Here is a 23,883-nt window from a genome sequence, read left to right on the forward strand (position 1 = left end):
GTTGCGGAGGAGGACAGTTAAAATCTTTTTTTTTCTTTAAGATATTTCACAAACAGACTGCAGCTCATATACTGGACCCAGCAATGGCTTTCAGCATCAGTCCCTTGATCATTATGTGAGTAAGGTCCATTATTAGTTATTGATTTTTTTTTAAATCTCATTAATATCAACCTTTTATGTCCCTTTCACATGATTAAGCCACTGCCACGTCTCCCTGCAGCCACAGTCATGTAAAAGAAGTCCACCACTGCGCCTTAATGTCTCATTTCACTTTAAAAACTCACAGACAGCTCCTGTTATCTGTCGCCTAATTTCATTCCCAATCCATAACAAGTTCCTTTTTGTCTGTGGTTAAAGTAATGTCACAGTTTTAGATTTCCCCTTTCAAAATAAAAGCAGCTTGTATTCAGACAGGAATTCAATAACCCCTAAGTTTAGATAATACAAAAATCCAAAATGGAACAAAATAGTTTTAACCCTTTAAAGCCTGAAGCCTGAAATTACAGCCAGAAAATTCATTTTTTTGGAACTGAGGTGTTTATATAAGCTTCTGCAGTATTTCAGGGCTTTAGAAATTCTAAGTGTAAAAGAAAACGGGACTCACTTTAAACATCAAACAAATCCCATAACTCACAAAGTCTGATTTTTCTTGGTAAATTTTTGAACCCACCACCGTCAACGGCCAGTAGAAGAGCACCAGATCCTTTCTGTGTTAGGAGGGAGCTCTGACTTTTAGATACATGAAATGTAATACAGAATCTGAAAACAGAATCCTGTTTGATCTGCACATTTGTTCAAACTTTTGGTTTGGACATTACATTTTAAGCCATTTAGTACATTACTTTCAAGCCTTTGCTTTTGCTTCTGGTCTGTGTGTATCAGTGACGGGGTCTTTTAAGCCTCTTTGGGCTGGGCTTATTGTTTATGTATGAAGCAATAATAAAATCCATCATTTAGTAATGTTTTGACCTCAGAATGAAGTGTGCACATATTTTTTTTTACAAAAATCATTTATTATAAATTAAATAAAGCCAGGATAACACTTTTTGCATGTTGTTTGATATAAAACATTCACACAGGGGTGTAGTTGTGCCTGTGGCTGAGCAGTGTGGAGTAAAGATAATCCATTTACTCTGTCGTTTATTAAATAATAACAAAACAAGGGGGAAACAGGAAAAAAAGGCTCTCAAATAGGAGCTGGCACATACAGCCAGCTTATTCACGACCAACATGAAATATTATGCAGTTTTTGGGAAAAACACCACTGCTTTTATCCTTTAGATGAAACTGATTTTAAGTGTGAAATGCAATGAGTGAGGGAAGTTTGAACATCCTGAAGAAAGGCTTACACTACTGAAACCAGTAAGTTATTCATCGGAATACTTACAAAAGCAATCATCAACCTCTCAGAGTTACTTTGAACAGCCTCTGTAAATTTATCCTGAAATGTCTATATCTCAATCATCTTTGCTACATGTATGAAACTCACACCTGTCTCCCATTCACTACATGCTGAAATTAGCTGAGTTTCTATTACCATTTTTCGCGAAATAAAAGCAATATTTCTTAAATTTTGACAAAGTACAATTGCGCTTTGATTGTGTTTCCATTGAAGGGAGTTTTGGGCATGAGCCTCACAATTATTGTAAAATCTCATCTTGCAAAACCCTGCTGCAAAGAAGCTGGAAGTCCTGAAACTTTAATCCTGGTTTTCGCAGAACAAACAGAAACTAGAAGTTAACATTGAAATGAGCATATCTTTGTAAAATATGCTGAGATTAAGGTGTGTGCTACACCATTTGAAAGTTTGGAATCTACACTTTCATAATGTGTAAAAAACTCAAAAATGACCTCAGACGACTTGCAGTAGTTTTTCCCAGCTTTGGTCACATATTTCTACATCAAAACGTCCTAAAAACCTGCTCATTAGAGCATAAAAACTTTTTTTGCAATAGTTTGCAATAGTAGAGGTTTTTCGAAATTCAGTTTTTAATTGCGCCATTTAGATTTTGCGCATTTCTAAGGGTAATGGACACGCAGCTATAGGCTAACCACTGGATACTGGTCAACCTTAACCACCCCCAATTAAAAAAAAAAAAAAAAAAACCACACACTTTTCCCCGTAAGGCCATTTTAAGTCACTGGATATATAAAGTTTTTTAAAAATTAAGAAATACCTTTTCTAGTCAACTCTGGTCCTCTTCGTGTATAGCAAATGTGAATTCATTTTCATAATCCTAACCCTCTAAATGCCAATTTATAATGCAAAGTGGGTTTTTGTGTGGGGATTATCACTCTGGGATATGTCAATGATTAGCAACAGTACTGATTTTGATAGATTAATACTTTTTGTGGAATTACAAAAAAAAAAAAAAAAAACTCCCACTTTCCCCCTGCAGCTCTAAAACGTTACCTTAATTAAATAGCCTTCATAGATAATAAAAACATAACACACAAATAAACTTCTAACTCTATTAAGAGGTGCATATGCTTAAACAAATTGAGGCGCCTGGCTGCATTATTTACATTCTGCTCTTTAGGGTTTGTCAAACTTTTTTATGATGCAGACATGGTTGGAGGTCAAGGGATAGAATGCCACAATTTTTAAATGTATAAACTTGGCTTATAACCCTCTTAATCTATAACACTGAAAGTAGCTTTTTGCGCCATATAATGCAGCCCATTGGAAACACCATGTCATGTCTCTGCACATCAATCCTATAAGAAATGAGTGAATCAGATGAAAAAACACTGAAAACTACAACTTTGGAGGCATAAGTCCAGGATGCATTCCCAACAAAATGAAATTCATTTAAATACAGTTTTCCTGGTTTTCATCAATGCATTTTTTCAGCTCAGATTTCTGAGTGTGTGTTTTGGCTACACTTACACTCTAATTTCTCAATACACACATAAACCAGGCTCTGACAACCATAGAAAGCACCCAAAATACTTCTAGTTGACATACTTTATTCTACTGGCCTTCTGTCACTGTTACATCCTAAAAATTCAAACAAGGTAATTATCTCCCACAATGCCTCTCTGCAAACATTGAAAAATGAACAATCTGGCGGTGATTTTTCGTGTGTGCAATTCTTCTGCTTTTGAATGACAAGCAGAGAGAGGAAAAGACAGGATTTCATATTTCTGTATTGCAATGGCAGTAGAATGAAAATAAGTGATTTTAATGAGAGTCAGTGGGGCCTAAAAGGGCTCCAGGAGGAAGACTGCCAGTTTTTCATCAACACGGTGGAAAATTTTAGTCAACACAGTATGGATGCGCCAACTCAAAAATTCATTAAAAAATGAGCATCTTTGTAAGCTAACCTCATCTCAGCACAATAACTGCCAACATGAGAGCAAAAATTACAATTGAAAGCCTTAGGAGGGTCTTAGGAGGGCCTGGGGGTTAAATGTGTTCATTTAACATTTCTTCCTACTTACACTGATACCTACAGCAACCTGTCTTCAATAACCAACAAAGAAAAAGGTCTATGTGTCTTTAAATTTAAAGCTCAATTTGCCATGAATCATGTGAATTATGATCACATGATCAACTCTTTCTGTGCCTTTAAAACGGACTTTCTTAAATTGCATTGCCACTGTTGCCTCTCACCATTACCTTTGTTATTTGTCCTAAAGTTAGTTTCACCACCAGCAATGTGATTGTTACTATTGGTACGACATATTGCTTGTGATAATTAGTGATTTTTCCTGTTTCATGTGTGGGTGTAGTGGCATAATGGGAATAATGTGTGTGGGTTGGTGTATGACAGTCTTTGTATGTATTGTTGAACGTGCCTGTGTCATTTGTATGTTTTGTGTCTGACTGCCTGACAAAAAGATAGTAATTCTCTTCAAGGGGGAATCTATCAACAGAATTGACTTTATATCAGTTTAAATTGCATAAGATGGTAATAGCCCAGTAACAGTAGGTCACTATGTGGCTTAAAAAGAGCAGTTTGGAGTGTAATTTTAGACAGAAGGTAACATTAAGGAGAAACATCATCGTGTGGATGTAACTAATGATCATTGTCATTATCTTTTAACCAGCTTTTTATCTCTCAAATACAGAGCATTCTGGAAGTATTCAGACCACCTTCACTTTTCACTGATATGGACTTGATTCATGTTCTGGATTCTTTAATTTTTTTAGTTTCAGTGCCTTATGACCACCATCCCCACATGTCATTGCTGAAACCGAGGAACAAAAGTAGTATGCAGAGAAATTTCAAGCAAAAATTCAAACTATCACCATATCTGTGTTTTATTGAAATGTTTTTGGGTCTTAACTCTCAGCCCAAAATTTGATATTAGTTTAAAATTTCCAAAAATTGATGAACACTTCTTTGAATGCAATTAAAATCCATCCTACCTGGGCCTTAAGGACCCTGTAAAGTAAAAATGAATCTGTATTTAGATTTGTTTTATAATAGGTCACTATGTTACGAACCCTTAAATCTAAATTCAGTCAAATAAAAAATCTCTAAGTTTACAAAATTAACCTACAAAATCATGAAAAATGAGGCAGTAGAATCTGCTCCAGGATGGTGTGGGCGTGTCTGTTGAATAAGCTGAAGCCACGCCCACTCAGAGAAACTGAATGTTGACCTTATGATCAGAGTGCAGCTGCCTGGCTCTGTGCCAGAAAACACACAAATCTCTGTTATGTTGCTTTAAATGATCCATAGACCACTGTGGCTGATAGATTTGGCAAATTTACCTCACAATGAACAAAAAAACAGCATTAAACTGACTGTTAACTTTCAATAAAGGCAGTGACATCAGCTAACAACAGCCTGTACTGAGATGAACTGCTCTGTGATTTTATGTTGTAGTGTTAGAGGGGCGGAGTCATTCCCTACTGTGGGCAAGACCACATACTGGCCCCGCCCAAATTGAACCAGGCCAGGAAAGAGGTGAAAAACTTTCTAATGGTCCCAATCCAGAATTCAGTCACATGTAGGGGCGCACTCACACTTGGCCATCCGCACTGCGCCGTATTCTAACCATGCTGAAGCCCATTTGACCCCCTCCCCTGTCCCCCTTTTGGCCTGCACTCAAACTTCTCAACGCATCCAGGCCTGAGCACGGATACGTCACGCACTGACGTCATCACTCAAAGCATCCACCATTGATGAACTTATATGTGTTGATGACTCAGTATGCATAAGTGTTGTTTTTTAGGCTGTAAAATAGCAACAGATTTATACGATATCTGGTCTGACTCCGGAGTTATGCGACCTGACCAGGGATCAGTAGCTACATTAACTATACAGAGCCCAGTGAGAAGAGAGAGCGAGAAGCGGAGAATTGTTGCTCACAGCATTTAATCTTGAGCCTGATCAGAGTTCCAAGCACTTCTGCTGAATAAAACCTGGGCTTTTTAACTCGTATGAGCTCCTAGAGTCATTCCTCTGCATGTCCGTATACTATCTGAATCCCCCTGAACTGTGCCAACTCTCTGCCTTATTCTGGATGCCTGCTGCACCAAACAAGCTCTCATGTCATAGACAGCCTGTGTCCAGAGCAGAATTAAATGTTCAGTTAGAAGTTTTCTTTTTTTTTTACTGTAAAGAGAGCGATTTTAACCATCTGATGAGAGCTGGAAGTGAAAACGCCACAGGAGTAATGATGTTCCGTTCAAATGTCAGCGATCAAGATCCCAATTTCACTTCTTGGTGGCATAAAGTAGAATTAGAGGTAAGTTATTTCAGTGGATGATAGTTTGGCATTAAAATTTCATAATAAAAGAGGTTAACTCAGCTCTGAGATTAACCCCGGCACACACTTGTCCGCGTATTTGGCACTCTCCTTTACACATGGAGGATGAAAGGGGTTTGTTATCCTGTGAGCTCCTGTTTGTGACTCAGTCAAGGGAGGAAGCTTTATTTCCGAAACCAAAAATCCTCTCACAGTCATTAAAGCCTGACTTTGCCAGAAACTTGGCAGAAATGTGGACTGGACTGGGATCCTGCTGTCTCTAGCATGAAGCTGCTGCCTGGTATCTCCGCGCTCAAGCAGTTGTTACTTCATGTTACGTCAAATTCCCGCGCTTGTGCTCCTTCATTTGCATCCGTGCCGTGCCTAGGCCTACCTCGTCCTTCCGTGCCGGGGCTGCGAAGCGTGCCACGCCGAAGCATGGAACGGTTGCACTCACACTGTAACCTGACACACCAGATGGATGTGTGAAACACATCCATCTGGGAAAGCTTCAATAGGAAACGTTTGAGAAAAGGCAGAGGATTTGAAAAAAACTCGGAGTGTGATTGGATGAACGTTCTGTCTGTCACATCTCTATGGGCCAATAAGAGCAACAAAACACATGACGTAGCCGCTATCAAGCTGCGCTTGCGCAGCTACTGAGGAATAATGCGAAACATGACTATAGACATGTAAGTCCTCGACTTTTGTCGTTTTTGAAAAGAAAACAATTCACTGCTGTTCTTTGTTCTTCTTTTAACAAAGAAATGTCGTCAAGTTCTGATAAAACTGGCGCTTTAGCAGCATCCACGCTAATATCTTCCTCCATAACTGCACCAGCTCTTGCTGCTGCTTGTTTACGTCATGACTCTGCTGCACCTGAAAGTACTGCCCCTCGTCGCTGATTGGTCCTGTCACTTTCTAACCGGGCCCAAACGGTTCAGATGGGAGCTTTGCAGGATGGATTCGCTGGTGAGAAACAAGGAAACGGGCGTATCCATCTGCCTCGCAAGGTTACTCACACTGGCCAAACGTACCAGACTTTAGGCTGAAATGGGCCCAGGCGCCGTACAGATGGCCTAGTGTGAGTTCGCCTTAGATCTCAGTGTTTTCACATGTTTACAGCAGCAATATTCCAACATGTCTAGTGTGTTAAGACACACATTTTTTTATTTCACTATACAGGGTCTTTAAACTTGAAATAATGCAGCCAAATAAGAAAAAGTAAGTGTTGGAAGCCAAAACATCTGGTTGAATTTGATTGATATCACTTTTAAAGTTCCATCTGTTCTTCCAGGCAAATGCTGTTTATCAGAATCGCCATCTGTGCTTCTAGGAAAGTAAATAAAACATTAATGGAAAATGTTTGATGATTTACCTAAAAAACACAACAACTGGTTGCCATTTCCAGTCTATATAAAAAGACTGGTGTTTCTTTCAAATACTCACCCCCTCCGATGTTATATCCTTTAACTAATTTATAAATCATTTGTCATCAATATAATTTTGCTTTTTACCCTAAAAAAAAGTTTACAAAAAACTTGTATTTTTGTTCTTGAGATAATGTTTCAAAAGCTTTGGATAAATATGAGACTCAATGATGCTGACTAAATCCACAATCCAGCGAGTTCGTCCTTGAAAAAAGAAGAAGCCACCAGGGCTATCTTCAGGCACACTCGTGCAAGTCAAGTTAATAGCTCAGCGAATATCTAATAAAAGACAATAAAATCACAAAGAATGTCGCACCTGGTCTATACCATACAACAAGAGCACACAGTACATCTCTCCTTATAATATCAGTGTGGATATTTGTGCTAATTGAAGAAAATCGCTCAAAATGATGCTCACGCAGATGGACACAGGTATTGAAACACAGGAAGTCTCTAACCCTGGCTATTCCTGGAGTAGATGCCTTTCAAATGAGAGAAAACACAGCACCAGTTTCTTTCACTATAGTACTGGCTGGATCAGATATATTCTAATGATGTAAGATGCTGCCCTGATATTAACCCTTTTATTACCCTAGGTTTTTTAAATGCACCCCACATCATTATTTTAAATGCTAGTACACTGTGTATATAAACATCATTATCTACAATTTATGACTCTATTTGTGCTACAAACATGTAGCTACAGTGCAAACAATTATTATTTTAGGCTTGTTTTCCCACCTCTATTAAAGTGTATGTGTTTTTGAGCATTATGTTGTTCTCGCATTAAAAACCAAAACCATAAGAGAGAATATATCAAAGTGATGCATATTTAAAGGGAAAACACAGCCTGCTGAGCGCTGATTGAAACACACTGCTTTTACTTTACGACGGAGAATTGACTGGGTGTTAACGGGGGTAATGAGAACACACTTAAAGCCTCATAGATTCACTGGCTTCCAACTGCACTTCGGTATAGAGACAAATGGAGCAGCTGGGAAAATGAACAGCTGGGTGTTTTAATTGGTGGCGCGATGTCAAGCCCACAGACCATCTCAGACTATGGAGACGTGCTTGTTTTCCAAAGACGTCTGTTTGCACTGAGGCAACTTAGGAAGGATGCTCTCAAAGCTGGCATGAGTACGGACCGACTTGGCATCCGTTGACATATTGACGAAGCTGCTCCAGAAACTGGAAGGAGGAATCTGATAACGTAGTGAGGATTTCAAAAATAATCGAGCATTTCATCCAAAGATCTCATTTCTGATCTTCTGCTATGTATGAGAAGATCTTAAAGAAGGGCACGTCTACAATCATGAAGATGGACTTCATGTGGATGGAGGTGGAGCTGACGGATATCTCATTTAAAGATTCATGCGCAACATCAGTGTAATTTAATAAATCATAAGGTCATTTCTTTTGGTCTGTTGGCCTCAAGGCCTTAAAGTTGGCTTGTGTGACTTTAAATCCAAATATGAGCCAAAAACAATGATCACAGACTACATGAGTGACTCAGTAAAGTCTAAAAACAAGCAAATAAACAGGGAAAATAAGAATTTTGACAAGTGAAATGTTAAATATGTCTGGTTTATCCAATTAGATAGCAATGCTTCACCGCAGAAATAATTCAACACATCACTCATATGCTCTCCATATTGGCTTGACAGTTGATTGGGAGCATTTTTATGGATTATCAGTAGAGTATTCACCCATATGCACTCTTGACTCTGGCTATCTCCATAATAAAGTGGCACTGAACATAAAAAGAGCAAATTCACATGGGGTCCCTGCATTTTTACACTATCGTCAATGTTTTATTAATGAGCTTCTTGCATCAGCCATAAGTGGATTATATTAACCCACATACCCGTCTGTGTTTCTTCATGTGCTGTTCTCCAAGCGGTGAATATTTTCCCCTCTGTTAGCAATGCATACGCCCTGGAAAATGTAAACCCCTCAATGGTTGAATGGAAATTTCAAGCAAGAGGAGAATTGCTCGAGCTTCAGAAGTCAGACCGGGCTTGACTCTGCATTAAGATGTCATTTTGACAGATACGCAGTGAAGCAGTCACGACTGAGCAGAGGAGGCATGGAAATAAGAAGTGACAAGGGACCCCAGCAGTTTTCAGGCTCTAAGGGAGAAAACATGAATGAACAGAACGCCCACTATGAAAGCAAAACCTCCTTGCTCAGTGTGCAGAAAAGAAGCAGCTCTCTGCCTAAGTAGGCAGCCAGTCAGCATGGGGAGTATCGATAGCTAGTTTCAATAACATTTGTATCGACCTCCGTCTGTTGTCTGGGGCCCCGGCTGTGTGGCCTTTTCTTTTATGGCTGGGACTCGCATCGGGATAAAATATACAGCTGACATTGCAGTGAAAAATCTCTGAGGCGAGAAGCAGAGTGAAAATCCAAACAGAACAAATCAATTTTCATCAGATGAGGGAGTGAAGGTGGAGGGGGAGGATCAATCAGCTCAAGTCAGGTGAGAAAGAACAGAGCAGAGACTTTGTTACTCAAGCAACGCAGGCCAAGTATGCAACGGAAAAACTGCACTGAATGTGTGCTGTTGATGTATGAACTGTGATTCTTAGGAGCCGGTAGAAGGAGGAATAAATTCTATAGCAGTGGAAACATAAACAAAGTCACTGCACGGGAACATACCATAAAATCATTGTATAAGACACACTTTAAACCGTTTTTTTCATCCAAAACATTGGTTGACCCTCACTGCTTAAAAATGTGCAGGGGTACAGTGACACACACCAAACTAGCAGAAGTTGACACTGCTTTAAAACAGCTTTCATCTGGATAATAAGCCTACAGCAGCAGCTAGGATTCAAACAGGTTTTAACAGACGACATTACATCACCTTGATTTTAACGTCTTTACACTGGCTTCCCATTAGTTTTAGAATTGACTTTAAGATTTTACTTGTTACTTTTAAGGCACTAAAGGGTCTGGCTCCAAAATATATAATAGAACTTCTAATCCCCTATGTCCCAGCCTGCAGCCTTAGATCCTCAGGTGGGAACCTCCTGGTTGTTCCAAAGTCGAGATTTAAAACTAAAGGTGATCAAGCATTTTCCATCAGGGCCCCTCGACTTTGGAACAACCTAACTGAGGAGATAAGGCGTGGAGAATCAGTCAGTTCTTTTAAAGACCCTGTAAACTGAAACCTGATGTTTTTGTCTTAACACTCTAGATATTTTGGAATAAGGGTGCTGTAAACGTGAAAACAATGAGATCTACATGTGTCTGAATTCTGGATTTTAACTGTTAAAAGGTTTTTCAACTCTTTCCTGGCTTGGTTTCATGTGGGCGGGGCCAATATGTGGGCTCATGATGTTTTTTACCTCACCCTTTTAATGCTTCTGTCCATTTTATTGTTTGCTCTCTTTCTGCTTTTGCTCTTAAATTGATCAGTTTTAATGCCTCAGTTGTGTCGAGCTTTGTCTTAAATGGATATTTCCCCTTCACTGCAAATTTACTATTTTTACTGGCTCTTGTTCTGCTTCTCTTATAACGTCAGATTGCTTTTGACATCCTTTTAATGTTTTTATTTCCCTCGTTTTTTACTGGTTAATGAGTCTTTTAACTGCTCACTATTGGTCTCAACCTGTGTAGCTGGGTTCCTATGTTTTTGTTGTTTTCATGGTACCTATGATGTCTGTGCCCTTAAAGAGCTTCTGCATATTGGTGTATTAAACATTGCAGAAACATAAAAAATGATTTTGGTAATTACCAATGCTGTTAATTTAGGGCAGCTGTGGCATAAACCTTACTTTGGTTAGGGTTAGGGTGGTCTAATAAATTCGTTAAGCACTGTATATATCAGATATTTGCTGGTTATAGCTCCTCAAATGTAAGGATTTGCTGCTTTTCTTTGTCATTAATCATAGAATATAAAGGGTTTGTAGGATTTAGACTGTTATTGTGTTATGTTACTCAGCCACCATGCTCTCTATCTGGAAGAACTGTAAGCCTGATTTCTAGGTTTTGCTCACGTCTAGGGTTGGGGCATCCTGATTCTTGCTGGATGGAGGAAAGGGTAAAATGCTAGGGGTGCACGGCGCTTTAAAGAGGTCTCCTTCAGAGGTACACTCCAAAGCAAGTGTTATAGGAAATCTCCCAGAATACAACATTGGCAGTATCTGAAAATTACAAAAACAATCCAGTAATATTGTTTAAATGAATTATGTTCCTTTTGATTTCAAAAGAACTCTCAAAAGTATTACTTATAATACAAATGTCTGGTATTGTCACCCCATTATTTAATGCTGGCAGCCACTTCTGATGATGTATCAGGAACTTGAAGGCTCATCATTTGTAGGGGGAGATTGTTCCTCTGTTCATAGAGGCTATGGGGCACTTGAAATTAAGGGGTAGAGGTTAAAGTTAGAAATAGAACCGAGCCTCAGTGACCAGCAGAGGTGGGCAGTGCAACTCTCAGGCTGTGGGTCTGTACATCACAACAACTGCAGAGGCTGAGAGTTCAACCCTCCTACTATCTAGCAGAAATGCCATCTTCAGAGTGTGATGAAAGATGGTGTTTAAAGGGTAGCACAGCTGGACAGACTGTGGACTTCACTGAACACAAGTCATGCAGGAAGACAGTCAAAACCTTGTTCCCTTCCAAGAGACTCCATTTAAGCCAGTAGCACCTACATTCCTGATTTTCTGATATATTTAAGCTTTTTTGACTAAATTCAGGAGGGAGTGTATTCTCTTTATTTGTAGCCTCTCCTAATTCTTCATTCTGATTAGTTAAGAAATGGAATGTAAAGGACATCTTGCCTGAAAAAGCCACTAAATAAAAATCAATAATGTGCTGTACTTGATTTTATCCACACCCTAAAGGCAGGAGAAAGTCTAGACAGAATATCTGCTACACCGCCTCTTTTATTAAAGATTTACAGTAATAAAGAGTAGCAGTAAAAATCAGGAGCAGCAAAAGGGCACAAGATAGTCCAGGACCCAGGGCCATGGAGGATTGATTTGATTTAGAGCGAGTAAGGTTTAATTGTGCGTGCAGAGAGGAAGGCCGTAATGAGAGAGACAGCGGGAGAGAGGAGAGGTGGCTATGCTGAATCAAGCAAGCGTTAAAGTAGCAGTAAGTAGAACAGTGGGAGGGAGGGGAGGAGGGAAGAAGAGTCTGGGGAGAACTCAGAGCAAAGTTGGTGAATGGCAGCCAGGAGTCAGGTAGAAAAAAAAGCTCCACACTACTTTCATTACAAGGAGAGTGGGAGGGTCAGGATGGTGGTGAGGGAAAAATATAGGACTTCCTTCAAACAAGGTCAAACTCTGCACTGCTTCACTGCAAATGAAGCTTGAGCAAACCACTGAGCAAGTAGGAAAGAGCTTGATAATATGAATCAACAGTGCAGTCTCTACAGGAAGAATTAAATTATAAATGACAGAATCAGTCCGTCTCTGAGTCCTATGGATTATGAAAACTGTTTATCCAACCATCTTCACTCTTGGCAGGTTTATTACTGCAGACTCTGAGGACTGCAGCGGTGATACTGGTGCTTTTTTGATGACAGAGGGTGGTCCTTCAACAGCAAACTTTTTAATTTGAGTATGCAGCTGTGAAGCTCTGAGACCAGCTTTTCCCCCTGAAACATGTTTTTATAAGTCTATGAAACATTTATTTAAGCAGACAAAGCTTTTTCACCTTAAAAATCTCCTTTTCAAGAGTCTCCTAGCCAAGAGAAGCACTAAGCAACTACATGTTCACACATAATCAGGGAAGCAATGGAACTTGTATTTGTCCCCAACAGTCTAGTGCAGATGTTCAGTGCAGGCAGGTATGACAAGTTGTGTCCACACAAGGGGTGGAATGTAACCACAAAGAGCCACGTGCTGACCTTGTAATGTGTGCTGTCTAAAACACATAGGCATGTCCATCTACATTTAAAGTGGATAAGGTTTGAAAGTGACACGAATTAAACCAATCAGTGTCATCCCTTTTTTAACCCTTAGGGGAGGTTGTGCATATTTCACATGATTTTTCATTCCTATTAAGTTCATAATTTTGTCTGTGTTCATCAAAATGGCATACATTTTGGCAAGATTGTGTATTTCATTTGATCTCTTTATTTCCAGCTCTGCTCTTACAGCAAGTCTGTTTACAAGCAAAATTTACACTCAAGCTGTTAAGTGCAAAAAATGTGCCACTGAAACCCATTCAAACTGCAACTTTTTATCTCACTTCCATTAGAGTATAATACATGCATTTTATTATATGCGGGTGTCAATCTGGGCTTTTGCATGGAATTGATTTTTACTAATCTCCACGACGGCGTCATTTGGACCATATTAGGCATATAGAGAAAAAAAAAACATGCAAAAACTGATGCATAAAAATCAATGTTGCTGCTAATCACTGACATACCTCACGCTGTAGCAATTTAACTAATGTAGCATATTGAAAATATTTTTTGTTATGTTTTGTTCATCTAAAAACATGTTGGCATCATGACAATTTAATAATTTAACACAAAAAATAACTTTATAACTTTGAAAATTATTCATTTTTCTATGATTTTGTTTGTTTTAGCAAAAGACATGGTGGCATAATGCCAAAAAATGGCATTCAAGGGGAAAAAATATTTAAAAATTAATGAATATTGGATATAAAAATAGGTTCAGTTGTAGATGAAAAATTATCACAATGAAAGTAGAATAAAATATAAATTAATTATATTTTTTTGTGCTTGGCATCTTGAGTGTGACTAATATTAAAACAACTGGGGTTGACATATTGTCACTTTCACAGCAAATTTTAGTCTTTATTCTTCAACAGACTGAACACCAGCAGCTCTATATACACTCCTTGCCTTTCTTTGCGCCACTAAACACACACCTGACACAGAAGAGGTATGTTAATGGAGGATTTAAGTTGTTTGCTGAAGCATTCCTACAAAATCAGAAACAATAAAAAAGGTGAGGGTAAACCATCTACATCAGGAGGAGAAGTGTGACAACATTAGATATTAAAATCTCCAGATATAATTAAAATACCCAGACATATCAACCAGAACATGTATGATTTTTGTTGATCAATCTTTGGTGAGTTCAACCTCCAATAAAAGTAGGCTGTAGACATTTATTTACTTCTTTCTCTGCTGGAGTCTATGGCTGCATTCTGTAATGCTTTCTTACAGGCTGATTGACAGAAGTATTCATATCTGCGGGTTATACTGTCAGTGGCATATATGCAAGTTTGTGATCAACAGTATGAGATTTATTTTAAATTCAGCTCACTGTTGCTCCGGAGCATCAATGTGCTTCTGTGTGTTGTGTTAACAGAATGTGCGATGAAGCACACAGAGGAGAGCTTGTAAACCAACAAAGCTAAGGCTTATACCTTCTGTCTTATTAAAAGCTTTATCAGAAAATGCACTGACTTTAAACTTCAAACATTCTGTGTGTGTTGAACATGCTCTGAGAACTCACAGATATCTAATGTGTTCTCCAAATCTCGTATTGTGCTACAGACTTTTGAGGAGAGATTATTTATTAGCTAAACAGCACGAGCGCAAGGTTAAAAAAATGACAGCAGCTAAAACAGGCAAGAACAGGAATGAAAGCTATGCTACACGCAAAAATTTGTACCACATTTGCATAGATGGTTTTTGTGCAGTGTCAAGGGAATTTGTTAGATTTACTTGACTTTAGCCCAGCGCAGCATTGATTTGCATCACCAGTGAGCAGGTCTACCTGCAGTAGGTGTGTTTAACTGATGTTTTGCTTGTCTTAAGGCCAGCATGATTAAAATAAGTGGGCTGTGGCTGTGACTTGTGGTAAAACACAGCTGTTTCATAAAGATTAAAAACATCTTAACAGTGTCCAGATTATAGCCAGTGATTTTGCTGATTGCAAAGAAAAGTCAACATGTTTCATCTCTCACCGTTGCTGTTGACACACAGGACCTGTGGGAGCTGAGTGCCGGGGCCACATGGTTTCTCGTCATCAGGAATACACTGATCCAGACTGACCAGCTCCCAATCATAACAGCTGGGGTCATCACATGGCACTGCCTCTACCAGGTGAGGGCAGTTCCCCGGCCCTCCTGTGGGCTCGTTGGTGATCAGTCTCTTCCTCAGTTTGAAACCTACGGCAAAAAGGGTGAACAAAGAATTCAAATTAAGATTTCAAGAATCACAAAAACTGGAAATATGTATGTACTGTGTTTTACTCATTCATCCTGATTTAGTGCTCAATGCTACAGACTCAGGTCCCAAGAATTTTTTCCAAGTGGCCGAGTAAAAACTTTCTGCTAGGGAGCATCGTTAAAGAAGAAGTGTTTTTTTTACTGTTTCTGTTCTTTAAAAATTTACTGTACTTTTTGGCTTTAATGTCTTTATTGGAGACAGGCAGACAAGAGTTAGAAACTGGAGAGAGAGAAAGTAAGGAATTATATCCAGTAAAGGAGCCACAGTCTGGACTGATTCTATTAATGTAATTACTTTTCAAAAATTTGACATTTTAAAATACCTATTCTCCACAGTTTAAAAAAAATATTAAGTATATCTCTGCTTTATCGTTTCTTTCACTCCTACTTTTTTATCAGTTGACCCCTTAGATTGATCCTGTAACTCTTTAGATAGACCTGAGCCAAGCTTGAAGCCACTAGAATTGTACTTAATCATGGATCATTTTAAGCACTGGGGCTGTTGAAAAATTAAGATATCTTACTAATGATTAATCTCAGAATTTCTGTAGTGAATTTGTCAAAAGTTCCATTGTTTTGCATGCAATGCAGTTTCTGTTTCATTTTGGACTTTTGTAATGTCCTAAACTTAGGATAAATGACTCCCTGTCAGGACACAGACCTGCTTTTATTTTGGAAGAAAATAAGGAGCTTGAGTAGATTCAGACTCAGATATGGAAAAAGGAGCTTTTTATGGATCAAAAAGGAAATGAGGTGACAGTGAAAGGGTTAATGTTTGACATCACAAGGCACAGATGTCTTCTGACTTGTCCACTGAGCTGTCTGTGAGTTTTTAAAGTGAAATGAGACATTAAGGTAGAGTGGTGGACTTATTTTACATCTTTGTGGCTGCAGGGAGACGCTGATGTGGATTAACTAAAGTGTGCTGAAAGGGACAATAATACAGAAACTATGGACCTTAGTTGCATTGCTAACAATGTGTTAATGCTGACCACTCTAATTTCGAGTATATTACAAGTACAAGTATTTTTTAGTACTACTCTAAATAATTACATAATCAGAATGGTTAAAATTAGCTTGAGTTTCGCAAGAACAACAAAATGCACACACATTACACATCCATCTGGTAAACCTCTCATAGACAGCGTTTGGGAAAGGGCAGAGCCTTTAAGAAAAACTCAGAGGGTGATTAGATGAATGTTCTGCCTGTCACATCTTTACGGGCCAATCAGAAAAACAAAACATGTGACGTTGTCACCCCAAACTAAGGTGTGCTAGCTCCATAGAGAGCTGCATAATCTGAACCATGGTGACTGTAGACAAGTCAGTATACGACTTCTGTTGATTTTGAAAAGAAAACAACTCACTGCTGTTCTTTGTTCTTTTAACAAAAATTTTTTGTCAAGCTCTGATAAAAAAGCCGCTTTAGCAGCATCCAAGCTAATGTCTTCCACCATAATCACACCACTCTCTTGTCACTGCTTACTTACATCACAACTCCGAAAGTACTGCCCCTCAACGCTGATTGGTCCTGTCACTTTCTAACTAGGCCCAATCTGTTCAGACGGGAGCTTTGTAAGATGGAAATACAGAAACGGGCATATCCATCTGCTTTGCAAGGTTAACAAAATGCAGTATGAGCATTTATGTGTCATAAGACTATTTAATAATGTAAATCATTCACCTGGAGTTTTTTCTTATAATCTGTGCCTTAGCTTTCTGCATTTGGCTAATATCAAAAAGTACATTTAGCCTGGTAATTTAAGGACCTGAGTACAGTTCCTCTGACTGATGTTAGATCTTCTTAATAAGCTTATTTCAGTTTGATGGCTGACCTGCAGAGACAGCTCATTAATACTCACTGAAACAAGAGGAAAACTTTAAATTGTCTCCACACGGACCAGAAATCTTCCTCTGCCCATCTCTTTGCAGATAAGAGTGTTTTTTTAAGTATAATACACATGTGACCAATGAATGAAGCCATGCAGGAATCAGCTTGTTACAAAGTCAGTAATCTTCAGTGAATTCAATGCAATCACTTCATTGCTCACTTTATGTAAAGCCAAATTGTATGTTAAATCCTGCATCAGTTTTGGACTCTTCCCTGACTATAAATGCAGATCTTCCCTCTACAACAAAGCTACATTTTACTATGAAAGTCTACAAGTAATTTAGCCACAGCATCTACAGCAGTGGTAGTAATTTATGCATTTTTAACCGAGATGTCCTGCCTCTACTCGAGCTGCTAATCATTAAGTATTCACTGTTTTGCTCTGAAGCTATACTTTAAGGTTACAGCTAGTATAAAAATGCTACTCATATCATGTAGTAAAACTTTAATTAAGCTTGCAGGTTTATAAATATTCATACAGTTAATAATTCTGTGATCTTTAAGAAGTTATTTTAAAAGTGTCTGAGGAGAGGGAACGTTCCTTGCACTGTAAAACTGGAGCACTAAATAGTGTCTAGATAATGTTAATGAAAGATCCTCAGCTTCTTTCCACATTTGTTCTAATCTACTAGTATATTACCGGTTGATTTGTGGAATAAAGGAATAAATGAGAAGTTGGTGCAGTTTTCTAACTGAGTAAAACTGTCAGGTTTTTGCCAGATGGCTGAGGTAAGGAATAATGAAATAAGAATTACTTTCAAAATCTTATTGAAATAGAAAAAAGTAACAGATGCAAAGGGAGAAAAATGAAATTTATGCAGAAAAACATGCACCTAAAAAGACGGAGCGGCAAGTAATCCATAGAAAAGACTTCAGATTGACTCAAACTATATCAGTCTAACTTCTGTATATTGTTATTTTTTCACTGTGCGCACAGACAAATGCAGAGGCAACATGATGGTCGGCTGAAAACTCTACAGATAAATCTCGAAGTGACCCAATAGCATGTCATTTTCAGTTAGATTAGTTTGGAGTCAGACACTCAGACGCTCTTCTTCCAGGAGACCGTCTGAGTGTCTGACCCCAGAAGTCCTGAAAGGCTGTGAGGGCAGCTGAGAGTAGTCTGCATCTGGGTGCTTAACTTGTTCTTATGTTCTGATTCCTTCTTTATTTATCATTTATATGGTTTGAAATAAGAACAGAATTAACCGCAGCGCTCTCCTCCTCTCTTGAATAATCAAACTAACTCAATAAATCCAATATAAATCAAGTTAAAAATCAGCGTCTCTGGATCTTGGCTTGCCTCTGGTGTTCGCAAGGTTGATGGAGGCTGTTGGGTATGATGTTCAAATTTGAGCTATCTAGTATACCACAAGAGTAAATAAGTTACATAAAAGGCAAAAGTTTCAATGATGTGAGCTGAAACTTTTGAAGAGAGTTGTCTGGAAATGTTTAACGTCTGTAGAACATTCAGCACAAATGGAAAAACTTCTGTATCAAATATATAACATGAACCCATGAACTTAAAACAACTGCACAAAACTAAATAGTAAATGCTTCTTATAAAAGCTTAAAATACTTAAAAATGATGTCTAGGACAGCTGGGATGTACCAGCTGGCAGAAGTCAGTGGCTCTTATTGTGCTTATTGTAGAATGTATTTCACATGGACGTAGCGTCAGTGACATCATCAACTGATTTTGACAGAGGATTATGAAGCCATACCGGTCACCATATTGGAAATGCTCGATCAACCTAATCTTAAATCATTTTAAAGACCCTGTAAAGTGAAATACAAACTTTGTGTCTTTACACTCTAGATATGTTAGAATATGGTTGCTGTTAAAATGTTAAAACACTGAGATCTACATGTGACTGAATTTTGTATTGAGACCATAACAAACTTTTTCACCTCTTTCCTGGCTTGGTTTCATGTGGGCCAGGCCAATATGTGGGCTTGTGATTACACGAGCCCACAGTGGGGAATGACTCCGCCCCTCTAACACTACAATATAAAACAGAGCAGTTCATCTCAGTACAGTCTGTTGTTAGCTGATGTCACTGCCTTTATTGAAAGTAAACAGTCAGTTAATGCTGTTTTTTGTTCATTGTGAGGTAAATTTGCCAAATCTATCAGCTACAGTGGTCTATGGATCATTTAAAGCATCATAACAGAGATTTGACCCAGAAAACAAAGCTGACTTTGTCTCTTCTTCTAAAGTCAACAAAAGGTCAAGAGGCAGGCTAATGGCTTAAGTGCTTTCTTCAATTTAGACAGAAGCATTTTTTATTTGAAAGGATCGTATTTCTCTTAAGTGGGCGTGGCTTGAGCTCATTCAACAGACACGCCCACACCATCTTGGAGCGGATTTTACTGCCTCATTTTTCATGATTTTTAAGCTTAATTTTATAAACTTTGAGATGTTTTTTGACAGATATTTGACCTGGGGGTTCATAACACAGTTAGCTATCATACAAAAAAACCTAAGAACAGATTTATTTTCACTTTACAGGGTATTTAAAGTATGATAACAGAGATTTGACCCAGAAAACGAAACAGACTTTGTCTCTTCTTCTAAAGTCAACAAAAGGTCAAGAGGCAGGCCAATGGCTTTAGTGCTTTCTTCAATTCAGATAGAAGCATTTTTTATTTGAAAGGATCGTACTTCTCTTGAGTGGGCGTGGTTTGAGTTAATTCAACAGACACGCCCACACCAACCTGGAACAGATTTTACTGCCTCATTTTTCATGACTTTTAGGCTTAATTTTATAAGCTTAGATATATATATATATATATATATATATATATATATTTTTTTTTTTAATTCGACAGAAATTTGAGCTGGGGGTTCATAACACAGTGGCCTGTCATACAACAAACCTAAATACAGATCTGTTTTCACTTTACAGGGTCTTTAATGACAGGGAAGAGTTGGATTCAAAGCAGGCCTTTAGCTTTCTGGCAAGCTGATAGGCACACAGCTGTCACATGAATTAATGACACCCTTCATAATGCACATATACGACTAACTTGTGGCCTGAAATGCATGCAACCTTCAAACTGAAGTCCAAAAATATTGAAATCTGGTCATGAAGTTGTGTAGTCAAGAGACCTGGTATTCAAGTGTTGGGACAACTTGTGAACCTGAAGCTTTCAGAAAGTTCTGCTCACGATGCTGTGAATATCATAGAGAAGGGAGCTCATATTGTAATATTGATATCAAGTAATCAGAACAATTGAATCAGAAAAAATCCAATCACCTAACATGGTGTCCCATCATAAAAGAAGCTAATCAGACCAAAGTGTTTTACACCAGGCTGGAAACATGTTTATTTCTGACATAAAAAAGGGGGCATTTTAATATGAATGGGTTTTTATTGCTTTTGAAGACAGCCTCAAGTTAATACTCAATAAGCAGAAATTGTTTTGCACAATGGAGGTTTCTGTGTGACATGACATCCATTTTCTACACCACTTATCCTGTTGGGGGTCAGCTGGCATTGGGCAAGAGGTAGGGTACACCCTGGACTAGACGCAATTTAGAGTCACCAATTAACCTAACAAGCATGTCTTTGCTGGTGGAAGGAAGCCGGAGTACCCAGAAAAAACCCACACATGCACGGGGAGAACATGCAAACCCCACACAGATAGGCCCTGACCGGGAAGTGAACCAGGGTCCTTCTTGCTGTGAGGCAACAGCGCTAACCCCTGCGCCGCTGTGCAGCCCGTGACCTGACTACTTTAATAAAATTAAAATTATTGTGATAAATCAAAGACATTGCCTCAAATCACCTTTACCTGTTGAAATTAATTGTATGGACCTCATCTTCTTACCTTTCTTCGCAGCCTGGTCGTCACAGTTCTCAAAGGTGCAGGGTCCCCAGGCCCCCCACGGTGATACCTCACAGTCGATGGGACAGGGGATTTGGCACAGCTGGGACATGTTTGGGATCGGACCCTGGCACAGCGTGTTTTCTACTGGGCGCGACGCTGTGGGAATGAGAAAAAAGGAACACATAACGAGCAGCAGTTAAAATGGACCTGCTTTACTTTGATGCTATTCTGGTTTGTCCTGATGTGAGGAATTTTAATCATCTTAAAAACCAACAGGAACAAGGGACAAGAAAAAGACTTGTTTACTTTCTTCCTGGCGTTGGAGTCCCAATAGAGAGCAGATGAGAACCATGAGTGTAAAAGCTAAAAACAGGCCTGTGAAGTAGACACTATTACCCCTTTGTTTTGTTTATCGCCTCCCTGTTAGCATGTCAGGATGATAAATTAGCAATGATTTTCTCGAGCAGTGCCTTACTAGAAACATAAAACATGGTGGAGCCCCGCCCCCGGCTCTCTAAGGAGGCAGGAGAAAAGATGCAACAACACAACAGTGAAAGGTGTAAGAGAACAGAGACATTATCTTGGCTCATGTTTATTCCATGAGGTGTAATTTGGCACCAACTTCCTTTGGTCCTGCCGTGTTGGATTTAGGAAGCATGATGCAACTGGTTAATGCATGTCTGTCTGAACTCCCGGTGAGCAGCTGTGTGTAAATAAAAAGAGAGATGTAATCACTGTGTACAGCTCTGCTCTGTGACTACACGAGCACTGAACTGAGTCACCATAAATATATTTGATTTGCTGAGTCTCTGATGCCATCTATGAAGACACTTATGTTTCTTAGTGTGTGTCTTCAAAGATGTGCTACTGTTATCATTGATATCTTCTGGAGCTGTGTGCCCAGTTTTTCTTTAGTCAGTGTATTGTCTTTCCTTTTTTAAGCCTTCTTTGACACAAGAAGGTGTCAAATCTTGACAGAAATAACTGGTCAGAAAAAATAGGTACTGTGACAAAGCCCCTTTCCAGACTAATCCCTGAAAATGACAGTTAAAGTACATGGTATATGCCTTCAACAGGCTGCTAGCCTAGCTAGAAAAAGGACAGGAAACAAGAGGGGAAAAGTCAGATAGGTTAGCTCTAAGCAAAGGTATTAAAAGCAGACTAGCAGCACATTAAAAGCTTTGTGTTTAATCCACAGGAAGCGTATTATTGTTGTACAAGAGTCTGTGATGAGGGCTTTTTCTCTGCCAAGAGCACTGAAGTCTTGTCATTACTGAGCTGAAGGGCCAGGAAATAAAGCAGGGAGCTGTAAATTTAAAGCAGACCATAGCATGGAGGAGGTTTTAAAGGCACTCCTCACCTTTTTAAACCCATCTAACAAAACTTACAGCTGCTTGTGTTTTTTTCCTTCACTTTACTCCTTTTTTTCTGTCATTCCTTTTTAGTCGTTGCTAATTTGTGTGTTTGACCCCTTTTTGAATAATGTCACATTATCTTGCAACTATCCTTAAAGGCCTCAAACACTATGTTTTTGTTCAGTTTGTGTTTCCAATAGGTGGTTTGCAGATGACGTCACATCACAGTGAAGAACTCCAGATCAGGGCAGGAAGTTACATCTGCGTTGTGAAGCGCTGTCAAAATGCTTAAGTTTATACCCAACCTTTCAAACTGAGTAAGTCCCAAACAAAGACGAAAACAAATTCAGGATTTTTAGGTCAGCCCATCGTTGAACAGCTGACAAATATCTGAATCGTTTGGCTCAGCTCAGTAATAAGAGTCAGTATCAACTCCAAAAAGACTCTTTAATTGGTACCAGTTTGGTTTTATAAAAGTGTATTTAAGAAATTAAAAAAAGAATAATTGATAGCTCTCTAATGCAGGGGTTCTCAATGTTGAGGTCGCGAGACACTGAGAGGGAGTCTCCAGATGCTTTAAAAAAAATAACATTTTTGATGACACTGTTGCCACTTTACACCAATTTGGCCTAGTTGTAACCCATTTTTAATCCAATTTTACCATCAATTTTGTCAATTTTAACAGATTTTTGCAACTTAAAACCCATTTTTTGTAAATTTTAAACCCTTTCCACCACTTTCTTCTGCCTGTTCTTGCCACTTCTAAACCAAGTCTTGCAACTGTCTGACTATTGTTGGCTCTGTTGACACATTATTGCCACTATTAACCCCTTTTACCACTTTTCAAGCCACATTTTGCCAGTTTCTGACTATTTCTACCTCAGCTAACCCTTTCTTGCCAGTTTTTATCAATTTCAGCCACTTTTGAATCCCCTTTTACCACTCCATATGCCCATTTTGCCGCTTTAACCCATTTTTGGGTTATTTTTTCCACTTTTATCTAATTTTTGGCAGTTCTAACCCATTTCTGCCACTTTTTAAATCTAATTTCACCACCTTTCACACCAATTTTTTGCCATTATTAACCAATTTTAGCTATTTTTTAATGTATTTTATTTTGTTTTTAATGTGCATGGCTGTGTTAAGCCATCCTCAGGTACAGTGGGGGTCCCCGGGCACCCTTATTTTGGGAGTTGTGGGCTGAAAAGATTGAGAACCCCTGCTCTAATGGAACCCGATGCAAACTTGCTCCTGTGGTTCATATGAAAGAGTTGGTTTATACACTGCCTTCCAAATTATTATGCGAATGAAATTTTTCTCTGATTTTTCTAAATAGCTGTTGCAAATGACAGTCAGTATGATTTTCAAGTCATCAACTGTTAGAGCATAATTCAAATTGTACTGAACAAACCTCTCAATGATAACTATTTTTTCAAAAATAAAAACCTCAAAATGCACTGTTCCACATTATTATGCACAACAGAGTTTCAAAAC

The 23,883-nt window shown here is 38.7% G+C and overlaps 1 protein-coding gene across 2 annotated transcripts in view; it reads right to left on the reverse strand.

The window, feature by feature from the left end:
• LOC121513348 (thrombospondin type-1 domain-containing protein 7A) overlaps positions 1-23,883 on the reverse strand; it is a 365,219-nt gene that overhangs the window by 189,023 nt on the left and 152,313 nt on the right. For both annotated transcript variants that reach the window (XM_041793044.1, XM_041793043.1), the window contains 2 exons: positions 21,035-21,190; positions 15,046-15,249 (listed from right to left, as the gene is read on the reverse strand). In XM_041793044.1, coding sequence (XP_041648978.1) covers positions 15,046-15,249; positions 21,035-21,190 — 360 coding nt within the window. The remainder of the gene's footprint in view (positions 1-15,045; positions 15,250-21,034; positions 21,191-23,883) is intronic.

This window comes from Cheilinus undulatus, linkage group 8 (genome assembly GCF_018320785.1).
Source record: "Cheilinus undulatus linkage group 8, ASM1832078v1, whole genome shotgun sequence".
Classification (NCBI taxonomy): Eukaryota; Metazoa; Chordata; class Actinopteri; order Labriformes; family Labridae; genus Cheilinus; species Cheilinus undulatus.